The sequence below is a fragment of the Bos indicus genome, chromosome 17, assembly GCF_029378745.1.
Source record: "Bos indicus isolate NIAB-ARS_2022 breed Sahiwal x Tharparkar chromosome 17, NIAB-ARS_B.indTharparkar_mat_pri_1.0, whole genome shotgun sequence".
Classification (NCBI taxonomy): Eukaryota; Metazoa; Chordata; class Mammalia; order Artiodactyla; family Bovidae; genus Bos; species Bos indicus.
Window position 1 is genome coordinate 63688607 of NC_091776.1, and position 11016 is coordinate 63699622.

General features: G+C 53.5%; 1 protein-coding gene across 1 annotated transcript; it reads left to right on the top strand.

The window, feature by feature from the left end:
• The first annotated feature begins 85 nt into the window (after positions 1-85).
• Positions 86-10676, top strand: MMAB (metabolism of cobalamin associated B). The gene is made up of 9 exons (XM_070769712.1): positions 86-264; positions 1767-1828; positions 2463-2556; positions 4279-4336; positions 6789-6861; positions 7097-7194; positions 7756-7820; positions 9601-9660; positions 10274-10676. Exons 1-9 carry the CDS (start codon positions 149-151, stop codon positions 10371-10373), a joined length of 726 nt encoding a protein of 241 aa, XP_070625813.1. The 5' UTR covers positions 86-148; the 3' UTR covers positions 10374-10676.
• Positions 10677-11016: the final 340 nt, after the last annotated feature.

Below are 11016 nucleotides of genomic sequence, written 5' to 3' on the forward strand. Positions count from 1 at the left end.
AGTCCCTGGGAGTGTCCCGCCCTGGGGAGAGAGCCCCGGACCAATAGAAGACGATGGCTGAGCGGTGGCGCGGCCGGCGGTAGGTGGAGTCACCTCGGAACCTGGACGGGAAGCTGGCGGGGTCAGCCCTCGACTAGAGCCCTGGGGCATGGCTGTGTGGGGCCCGGGAGGTCGCCTTGGCTTGCGCGGGTGCCTTGGAGCCCGCAAGCTATTGTGTCCCCGTTTCCAGAGCCGCGGCCCCCAGGGCGTGGAAGACGGGGACAGGTGAGTACCTGGCTGAGAAGTTAACTCAGACACCTGACCTGAGTTGTGTTGTCGTCGCCGTGTTTCCGTCACACCGATGGGAGGTCACCGCAGCAATCGCCAGGTGACGTCCTCTTTAATCCTGACGTCACCATGGCAACGTGGGCTCGGGGAAAACCAGAGACCAAGATTTCTTAGCACGAGGCAAGTCCAAACGGAACCCAGCATCCATCAGGACTGGGCATAGCCCACGTGAACCAGGAGGGTCATCTTGCTTGACCTCACAATCAGTAGGGGTCCTCAATTCGGATCTTAACCTGTCTGCAAAGCAGTCAAGACACAGAGAGACACCAGCGCGTTGTAAAGATGGCTCTCATCACATTCCTTGAAACTAGCACCCCATCCCGGACCTCAGAATCTGACTTAGTACTGAATTAATATGTTTTATAGATCCAGTAATTCAACCTCTGAATAACCTTTTAATGTCACATTTTAATGTTGAAGTCTGTATTAAAGGTGTTGCTATTTGAAAATGCCTCTTTTTGAACCCTATTTTGGCAATTCTCCATTTCAGAGTATACTTGAAGCTTCATAGTATGAAGTGGTTTTTTTCCCTTTCAAGAGCCCTTGGCTTGGGACTTCCCTGGTTTTCCAGTGAAAGTGAAAGTCACTCAGTCGTGTCTGACTCTCTGCGACCCCATGGACTATGCAGTCTGTGGAATTCTCCAGGCCAGACTACTGGAGTGGGTAGCCTTTCCCTTCTCCAAGGGACCTTCCCAACCCCAGGATTGAACCCAGGTCTCCAGCATTGCAGGAGGATTCTTTACCAGTAGCTGACCAATCTCCCAATGCAGGGGGCCTGGGTTCCATCCCTAGATCCCACATGCTGCAACCAAAGATTCCACATGCTACAGTGAAGATGAAAGAAACCATGTGCCCAACTAAAGATCCAGTGCATGCAAATAATAAAAGTAAATACTTTTTAAAAAGAGAGTCCCTGGCTTGGTAGAACAGGAGTGGTGGTTTGGGGTTGCAGAATAAGTCCTGGGCCAAAATCCAGCCCTACTGCTTCTTCCCTGAGTGACCTAGAAAGGTGAGTCTCATCCTGTGAGCTACAGATTCGTTAAACATAAAATGAACGTCATAGATAGTGCCTCCCTTTGGGGCTTGGGAATATTCCAGGGATAATACCAAGAGATAATGCCAATAATTCACTTAGCACAGTGCAGAGACTAGGAAAGTGATCAGTAAATTCTTTCAGCAAATATTTATTGAGTGTCTTCATTGAGCAATGTAATACATCAGCTACTCTGCAGGTACAGGTGTCACAAGACACAAAACTGGCCTACAAAGGGCTTAAAACTAAGAGGAACAGAGGGGAAAGATTTCAAGAGATCCAAGCTAAAGGGGTAAGTTCTGACACTAAGGGTACAGGTAGCAAGCTGTGACCCACTGAAGAAGGTGTCTCCCTGGATATTTCGTATATCCTCACTCACCAGCTCTTGATGTGTATTTCTCCTTAGGCCACAGCCTTCCTCGAAGACTCCCAAGGTCCCCAAGATCTACACCAAAACAGGAGACAAAGGTAGGGTGGGGACAGGTGAAAAATGCAAAGGAAGAGATGGCAGATTCCATCTTAAAGTTCTTCCATATTCTTTGCAGACATTAAAAAGTATGTGACAGATCTCAGTAGGCATCACCCAAGTGTGATGCGAAACGAAAGATGCCCCAGATAAATTAAATGACAAAAGCAAGTTGCAGAACAATCCAGACTTGGGATCCATTGGATAAAAGTGTGTGTGTGTGTGTGTGTGTGTGTGTTTACATGTGTGTTCAGAAAGGCAATGTGAAAGGTTACACCTTGGACTGTTACCTGAGAGAGAGATTGAATAGTGAGAGAGAGGAATGAACAGGCAGGCTTTCATTGTTTCCTGTACATATTTTTATCCTATCCTGTTATCTTTTGTAACAAGCATATATTGTTTTGATAATTTAAAATCTGTCAGAACAGGGGACTTCCCTGGTGGTCCAGTGGCTAAGACTCTGCACTCTCAATGCAGGGGGCCTGGGTCCAATCCCTGATCAGGGAACTAGATCCCACATGCTGCAACTAAGACTCAGTGCAGTCAAATAAATCAATAAATATTGAGGGGAAAAAAAGTGTATCAAGATTAAAAAAAAACAACTCTTTAATTTGGGAAGCAAAATATTTCTCACAGGGTTTTCTAGCACCTTCACTGGAGAAAGAAGATCCAAAGACGACCAGGTGTTTGAAGCCGTGGGAACTACAGATGAATTAAGTTCAGCCATCGGGTAAGGAGGACAGGATTGACCTTGAGGTCAGGTATGAGTGGGTCATTAGCAGGTGTGACTGAGGTGCGGCCCTCCAGAGCCAGTCCTGGAGGCTGCTTGCCCTCAATGAACCTGGAGGTGCAGGGGCAGCCGGTCAGCTCCACTAGGCTGCGGGCTGCGGACCCCCTTCACCCTTCCCGTCTGCTCGTGTGCCACCTTCTGTCCCTGGCTGTGTGCCTCACCCTTCCCTCCCTGCTCCCTCACTGTGCTCATGACTTAGAAGGTGGACTTGGGGAAGTCATCAGGATTGGCCAGGCCTTGCTGGGGTAACAGTACCCACATCTCATGACTTGCACCACCAAAGAGATATTTCATCCTCTTACTTCAAGCCTGTCCTGGGTTGGGTGTGTTTCTCTGCATGGGCTTCGCTCTGGGACTCAGGCTCGTGGGACAGCTTCTGTCTGGAACACGATTACTGGCATTGGCCAGTAATCACGACAGAGGGGAAGAGAGATCAAGGCAATGCCCATGCTGGTTCTTAAGGCTTCCACGAAGTGACACGCCATCTCTGCTCATGTTTCATTGGCCAGAGTCAGGCACGTGGACACACCTGCCAGCGGTGGGGTGGGAGGGGCAGCAAATATTAGAGAACAAAGTACAAGCCACTCAGGAGGCTGTTGGCAGTGTGAGCTGCAGTTACTGTCAGTGCTTCTTCGTAAGCTCTGCTGTGGCCTTGCGGGTGAAGGTCATGGTAATCAGGTGGACCTGGGTTCAAATTCTCACACACTTCTGACTGGCTGTATGACTTCAGGCAGATCACCTGGCCTCTCTGAGCCTCAGTTTCCCGTTCTGTCAAATGATCATAGTAAAAGTATCCAATCTCATTGGGTTCTTGTGAGGATGGAGTGAGAGAATTCCATGTTCCCCCCTTAGTGCTAGGTAGCTAGCACTAATCACAATGCTAGCTATTATCATTATTATTAATTATTAAGACCTACTTGTTCAGGGCTGCCAGTTCTCAATGACAGGCCTGACTAAATAAGGTTTTCAGGATGGATAATGGGAGGTGGAGCTAGACTGCCCACAGAGTAGAGGGCAGACCCCTTGGTGTGTGTGGGAAAAGTGCGGAAAAGGAGACACAAGATGAAGCAGGCAGAGGGCCGGGAAGGTGGGTTCTGGCATCATTGGCTGTTCAGAATTAGCCAGTCAGCAGCCCATCATCCCTCAGGTGATGTGGGGCCCGGGCCTGGCCAAAACTCAGCTGTGGATTCTTCTGCCTGTGTCAGCTCTGTTCATATGAATCACCTGGACCCGGTCAGAGGAGGCACTGAAAGAGTTGTTGGCTGGATGAGTGATACGAAAAACAAATACCCCCAATCATACGTAAGGTTATGATGTTATAAAAACATTGTCAACAAAAAAATAACCCCTTTCCTGTGATAGCTCAGTTAGCAAAATGGTCTGTCACCTGAGAAGATATTACCTTCCAGCAAGACAGGGCTTCCCTGGTGGCTCAGATGATAAAGAATCTGCCTGCAGTGTGAGAGACCTGGGTTTGATCCCTAGATGGGGAAGCTCCCCTGGAGAAGGGAATCTCTACCCACTCCAGTATTCTTGCCTGGAGAATTCCATGGACAGAGCAGCCTGGTAGGCTACAGAGCTCAAATACTGAGTGACTAACACTCAAGACGGGGCCTAGGGATGTTATATTCGAGGCAAATTCTTTTTCCTTTTTCCTTGTAGGTTTGCTATGGAATTAATTGCAGAAAAGGGCCACCCGTTTGTGGAAGAGCTTCAGAAAGTGAGTAACATTGTCTTACCGGGAGCTGGGATTTTTTTCAACCCTGAGGCCTGGTGGCCATAACTGGAATTGCCATCTGACCATCACTTCCTCTCTGTGTCACCTGGGACTAGTCACTTTCCCTCTGTGAGCCTCAGTTTCTTCATCTGTAAGATGGGAACACACAGAGATCACTCTCCCTCACAGGTGAGTGAGGAGGCTTGCTCTCAGAGGGAAATGTGAGGTCAGTGGTCTCAGCCCAGTTCTGCCCCTCAGGGGACATGGGGCAATTTCCAGTGATGTTTTCGGTCGTCACGACTGGAGGTGGAAGTGCTGTTGGGGTTTGGTGGGTGGAGGCAGGGAAGCAGCTAAACATCGTACAACGCACAGGACACCCCCCAATCCCCACCCCAGAGGATGACCTGGGCCAAAGTGTCAGTGGCTGTGAGGTTGAGAAATGCGGGAGGCCCAGCCACGGGGAGCCCTGGGTGGGGGGTTAGTAGGGTTCTTAGAATGACTGCTCTGTTCCTTAAGAGGCAGCCAGGCTTTGGCCCTCAGAGAGGACTTCAGAAATGGAGGCAGGGCTGCACCCCTAGAGGACGAAGGACACCCCAGGTTTCAGTCTTCGTGCTGACCTGAGTCTGCTGCCCCCTGGAGGGTCAGCCCTCGGCCCGCTTCAGTCCTCCAGGCCAGACTGGAGCACAAGGGGGCCCCTGGGAGCAGACGCAGGGCAGTGAGGAGCTGCCCAAGGTTGGGAGGCCTAAAAGCTGGAGTGCTCTATGAACACGGCACCTCCTGTGTGAGGGAGGCTGGTCTTCAGCCTCATTGTGAGGAACTGTTGGCACCCACAGCAGTCGTTTCTGGTCTGCTGTGCCCACCTCTGAGCAGGGTTTGCCTGGGGGCAGGGGGGTGCAATGACACGATGAGCCCCCCTTACTTTAGGCCACATACTTTGAGTGACACTTTCGACATCATCTTCTCCAGCGCTGCTCAGGTCACCCACCCCAGCCTCCAGCTGGTGCCTCTCCCAGGCTCCCACAGCTCCTGCGCTTCTGCCTCTGAAGTGAAAGTGAAAGTGTTAGTCGCTCAGTCGTGTTCAACTCTTTGCGACCCCATTGACTGTAGCCCGCCAACCTCCACTATCCATGGGATCTTCCAGGCAAGAATGCTGGAATGGATTGCCAGTTCCTTCTCCAGAGGATCTTCCCGACTCAGGGATCTTCCCAACCCAGGGATCGAACCCAGGCCTCCCACATTGCAGGCAGACGCTTTACCATCTGAGCTACCACAGATACGAATCACCAGGCGTATGGCCTGGGGGCCCCAAGGGTATGGACTGTGACTTGTTCTCCTAGGCTGCCCCAGGGCCTACAGAAGGCCAGGCAGCCTGTTCCCAGCGTTCCCTGCAGAAGCCCGTGGGGTGGAGGCCAGCTTTCACATCTTACAGAGGACGAAAGCAAGGCTCAGGCCGAGGCCCTGCAGCCAGGAATCCCAGCGGGGCTGGGGTCTGATTCCCAGGCAGCGGTCACCTCTCTGCAGCCCCAGCATGAACGCTGCATGTGGCCAGCGGCAGGGTGGGACTGTGAAGTCACTTTTCACCAGAAGCTGGAAGCCATGGAGATACCACATGGTCATATAACTGAAGCACAGTCTGCGGCCTGGTGGCCCAAGAAGCTCTGTCCTGCTTCCAGCACTCTGCCATGGTGGCCTTCTCATCAGAGGGCAGATCTGTCCTGTCCAGTTTAAAAAGCACTGTCAGGCTTTCCTGGCGGCTCAGTGGTAAAGAATCTGCCTGCTGATGCCGGAGACACAGGTTCGATCCCTGATCTGGGAAGATGCCACATGCCACAGAGCAACTAAGCCCGTGCACCACAACTTATTGAGCCTGCGTTCTAGAGCCTGCGCACCGCAACTACTGAAACCGGAGCCCTAGAAGCCGTGCTCTGCAACAAGAGAAGCCACGGCAATGAGAAGCCCAGACTCGCCACTAGAGAGTAGCCCCACTCGCCACAGCTCGAGGAAAGCCCACGCAGCAGCAAAGACCCAGCGCAGCCAAAAATAAATTATTGAAAAAGAAGAAGAATAAAGATCAAAATAAAAAGCACTGCCACCTTGGGTCTCTCAGCCCAGGCGTTTTAGGTTAGAAAACCAAGGCCGGCAGGTTAGAGAAAAGAAAAAGACCTCACCGGGCCCCTGCCCATGGGAGAGCAGGGTCGGGCGAGAGGGTTCTTCCTAATCACCCCGGGCCTTTGATGCTCACTGTCTGTGTCACCCAGATGTCCCCAAGGGAGCCAGGTCCCTTGCCAACCAGGGCAGATGTTCTGCAGGTTCAGACAGTTTGCTAATAGCCTTTAAATGCTGGCTCCTTAGCGACCTGCCAGCCCTAGCCCAGCAGCTTCTGCGTGTGGACGCAGGGGACCTCGCGTGACCGGCATGACGAGGTTCTCATCTGCGCCTTCCTTTCCTCCCCCAGATCCAGTGCTCCCTGCAGGACGTTGGCTCTGCCCTGGCGACTCCGCGCTCCTCAGCCAGGGAGGCTCACTTAAGTAAATCTCTCCCTGAATGCACCGGGTGTGTGCTCAGAGGGCCCTGTGGGAGCCCAGGGAACCCTCTCCTGGGATGCACCTGGGACCCCTGTCCGCCTGGCCTTGCAGCCTGAGAGGGAAGGTGCCTCTGAGCCAGTGGAGTGGTTTGTGGGGCACCTGGATGGAAAGGAACAGGCAGGCTCCTGTGACACTGGGGCTGTGGCCTCACACAGTGCCGGTCTCCTTGGCTCCACAGAACACGCCACGTTCGAGGCGGGGCCCATCCTGGAGCTGGAGCAGTGGATCGACAAATACTCTCGCCAGCTGCCCCCACTCACCGCTTTCATCCTGCCTGTAGGTACCCGGCTGCCTCAGCCTGCAGGGTGCTGTGGGCGCATGTGTTGACCCCAACACACCAGCAGTGACGAAGTCCCCCCCTTTAATGTGTAACGGTGACAGAAGCTGTCCCCCAGCCCCCGAATCCCCTCCAGACCTTCACTGGTCCCATTCCCACCCCTGCCCGCCTTAGAGAGGGGTACCCAGAGGCTTCCCTTGAGGTTCAGACAGTAAGAATCTGCCTGCAGTGCCGGAGACCTGGGTTCAATCCCTGGGTCGGGAAGATCACCTGGAGAAAAGCATGGCCACCCACTTCAGTGTTCTTGCCTAGAGAATCCCATGGACAGAGGAGCCTGGCGGGCTGCAGTCCGTAGGGTCACAAAGAGTCAGACACGACTAAGTGACAACACCCAGAGACTACGCCCTGGTAGGGCCCTGGAGGCAGAATACTACCCTGGGTTGGGGGCAGGGTGAGCCTGCATGTCCGTCAGTCCGTCCGAGCTCCCTGTCTGCAGTGGGCACCCCCCAGCCCCCTCAACCCCACCCCCACTCCAGCCAACACCCGCTTCCTTCTTTCAGTCAGGAGGCAAGAGCAGCTCCGCACTGCACTTCTGTCGGGCCGTGTGTCGCCGAGCTGAGAGACGGTACGGGGCCCCCGGGAGTGGGGGGCACAGTGGTCCCTGGTGGGATCAGAGCTGGTGCTGAAGCGGACAGCTCCAGCAACTAGGGAGCAGGGGAGGCCCAGCGGTCTAGTTGATTAATCATAATCATAATACCACTCAGGTGGTGTGAAATTCAGCCTTCAGTGAAGGCTCCCCATTCTTCAGGTTAATTTAAACAGGAGGGGGCCTCTGCTGAGCAGAAAGATCAAAAAGCTCCACAGCATGATGAAAGCTGTGATGGAGGGTGCTTGGCCCCAGAGTGACCCAGCCTGGGACTGGGCTTGGGGGGCCAATAGTTAGTGGGGGAGAATGGTGGACAGAGTGCCCAGGGCAAGGGGACAGCAAGGGCAGAGGCAGCAGCCTGAGCTGAACGCACAGAAAGGAGGCTGAAGGTCTGGTCCAGAGTGAGGGGCATGGGGCACAGCGAGGCCGGAGGCTGAGCCGAGGCCAGGCCGAGCAGGGCCTCCTGCACCCAAGGGCTCTGCCTTTATCCTGAAAGCTGATGACTGGCTCTAGGCCATGGGGTGACTTCTGGGTGCTGGGTGGAGAAGGGCCCAGACCAGCCAGCCACCTGCTGCCCCCGTCCCCAAATTCAGAGTCAGAGAGGAAGGAACCTCCCAGAACCTGCTGACAGCCTTATCAAGGAAACATTAAAAGAGCAATTGCAGGGACTTCCCTGAGGGTCCAGTGGCTAAGACTCACGTTCCCAATGCAGGGGGCCCAGGTTTGATTCCGGGTCAGGAAACTAGATCCCACGTGCCGCAACTAAGAGTTCACATGCCACCACTAAAAAGATCCCACCTGCCAGAAGTTAAGACCCAGAGCAGCAAAATAAATAAATATTAAAAAAAAAAAAAATACTGCATGCCACAACAAAGATTGAAGATCGCATCTAAAACCCAGCATAGTCAAATAAATATTGAAATAAATAAAAGAGTGATTGTGCAAAATCTCCATTTAACACGATTCATAGACCAGGCTGCCACCCAGCTTTACAGATAAACGACAATAAAGACGATAAAATGTCTGTATACAACAGACGAGGCTGTGCTGGGAGCTTCGTATTCATTATTTCATTGATTCCTTGTGGTAAGCTTGGAAGAGAGGTGGTGGCAGTTCCCACTCTGCCGGGATCAGGAAATTGGGGCTCAGAGGTGACACCATGGCCAGGGTCCCCTGGGTGGTCCATGGCAGAGTCCAGATTGGAGCCCAGGTGTGTCTGCTCCAAACCTGAGCTCTGTCCATGGCCCCATGTCATGAAAGTTTCACTTTTCATGAAAGGCTCTTGGACCCAAGTGGTTTGTAAAGGGACGCTGGGTCACAGAAGAGCTTCAGCTTCAGGAGGAAAGTCATTTGCCCAGAGCCGTCCACGTCAGCAGTGCTCATAGTAGCAAAAATGTGGAGACGGTCCAAAGAAAGGTCCGACAGCAGGAACTGGCCAAGCAGAGGAGGGTCCTCAGGACACCAGACCTGTGTCCAGGTGACAAAGCCCCTGGGGGAGGGGACATACACCTGGGACCTCGGTTTGGGGTGAGTGCCTCCCAGCAGGGGTTATGCAGCAGACATGATGGGCCCCGGAGGGGCTGCCACGTCATTGGCCCTCATCTCCAGTGAGCACCCTTTAGAACGTCTGCACACAGACTGGCGAGGACGCCCAGTCAGACTGCAGCGGGAGGCAGGTGCTGGCTCGGGACTCAGCCCCGGGCCCTGAGTATGTTGAGCCCCTAACAACAGTGTAATGCTGTGTCTCCTTCTCTTCTAGCGTGGTGCCTCTTGTCCAGACGGGTGAAACCGATGCAAACGTGGTCAAGTTCTTAAACAGGTACTCAGATGGGATCTGAAGAGCCTGCCAGAAAACGCAGGCACATTGTGGGGAGTGACGACCACACATTAGCCTCCCTCATTCATTCGCTTCAGTTGTGCCGAGGTTGAGAAGCCAGCCCTAGGCCCCCTCAGCTCAAAGTGAGTTCCTCAGTCAGCAGTGCCAGCATCGCCTGGGCGTCACTTACACTTGCCAAATCCAGGCCTGGCCCAGCTGGTCCTCTGCAATCAGAATCTGATCTGAGTATCACCAGGATTCCCGAGGGACTTGTACACATGCCCCAGTTTGGGAGGCACCAGGCCTGGTCGTCGGAAGGTGCAGAAAGCAGGGACGGGGCCCAAAGTCGCCAGCCCCGTGAGGCCAGGCAGGCCAGCGGCCTCTTCCTGCGGAAACCACCCCAGCCCTGGCGCCAGAGCTGGGTGCCAGGCTCACACGGAAGCTGGCCTCGTGTGCCATCCATCAAGCCCGGGTTGGCTGAGCACCCGCTGTCCTGCCCAATGCTCCTTGGGGCGTGTGATTGATATTTCCTCCTTGAAGGCTCGTTTAGGGAGGACCTGGTTAGCATTGATCTCTCATTTCAGTCCATTCTGTTTGCCTGCTTCTGCCCCTCCAGACTCAGCGACTATCTCTTCACATTAGCCAGATACACAGCCATGAAGGAAGGGAATCCAGAAAAGATATACAAGAAAAATGACCTATCGGACCACACCTGAGGCTCTGGGAAAGAATGGAAGTGACAACGGTGAAGGGAAGACTTCGCCCTCACATCCTGATCCCTGAAGATCTCACCCACAGGGGCCAGAAGCTGGTCTTCTGTCCAGACCCGGCTTCCTTCACAGCCCTGTCACTTCCTTTGGGAGCTGTGGCTGGTGGAGAATCCTCCCCTCCTCCCCTGGGCTCTCCTCGGTCTTTGAGGAAGTGGGAATGAGTCGGTGTTGCGGGAAAGAAAGTGATTGCTTCATCGAGGAACCAAGCAGAAAAAAAGAATAAAAGAATAAAAAAAGGAAAGGCTTGCAGTGTGTGTGTGTGTGTGTGTGTGTGTGTGTGTTAGAGAGAGAGAGAGAGAGAGCGCGCGAGGCCTTCCACTGGCAACTCTGGCTGTCCGAGGATTTGGAATGGTACCAGAGGCCCTTGGAAATGTAACTGTGATTTACCTGTGCCAAAGGGGCTTTAAATGTCACATTTATAAAGGGGAAGGCAGACAGGATTTGGAGTTTAGTCACCTCTGAGCCACTCATCACAGGCGGAGGATGGCTGCAGACTGGCAGGCGAGGCCTCGGAAACACTTGGACTTGAAGTGTGTGCGTGGCGGGGGTGTGACCTGGGGAATCTTCTCTCAAAGGGAGTCTCCCTGCA

Excerpts from the sequence above, each read along its gene's own strand:
- MMAB (XM_070769712.1), top strand. The coding sequence starts at position 149 with ATGGCTGTGTGGGGCCCGGGAGGTCGCCTTGGCTTGCGCGGGTGCCTT. Across the intron at positions 1,829-2,462 it reads CACCAAAACAGGAGACAAAG|GGTTTTCTAGCACCTTCACT; the intron begins GTAGGGTGGGGA and ends TATTTCTCACAG. Across the intron at positions 9,661-10,273 it reads GTGGTCAAGTTCTTAAACAG|ACTCAGCGACTATCTCTTCA; the intron begins GTACTCAGATGG and ends CTGCCCCTCCAG.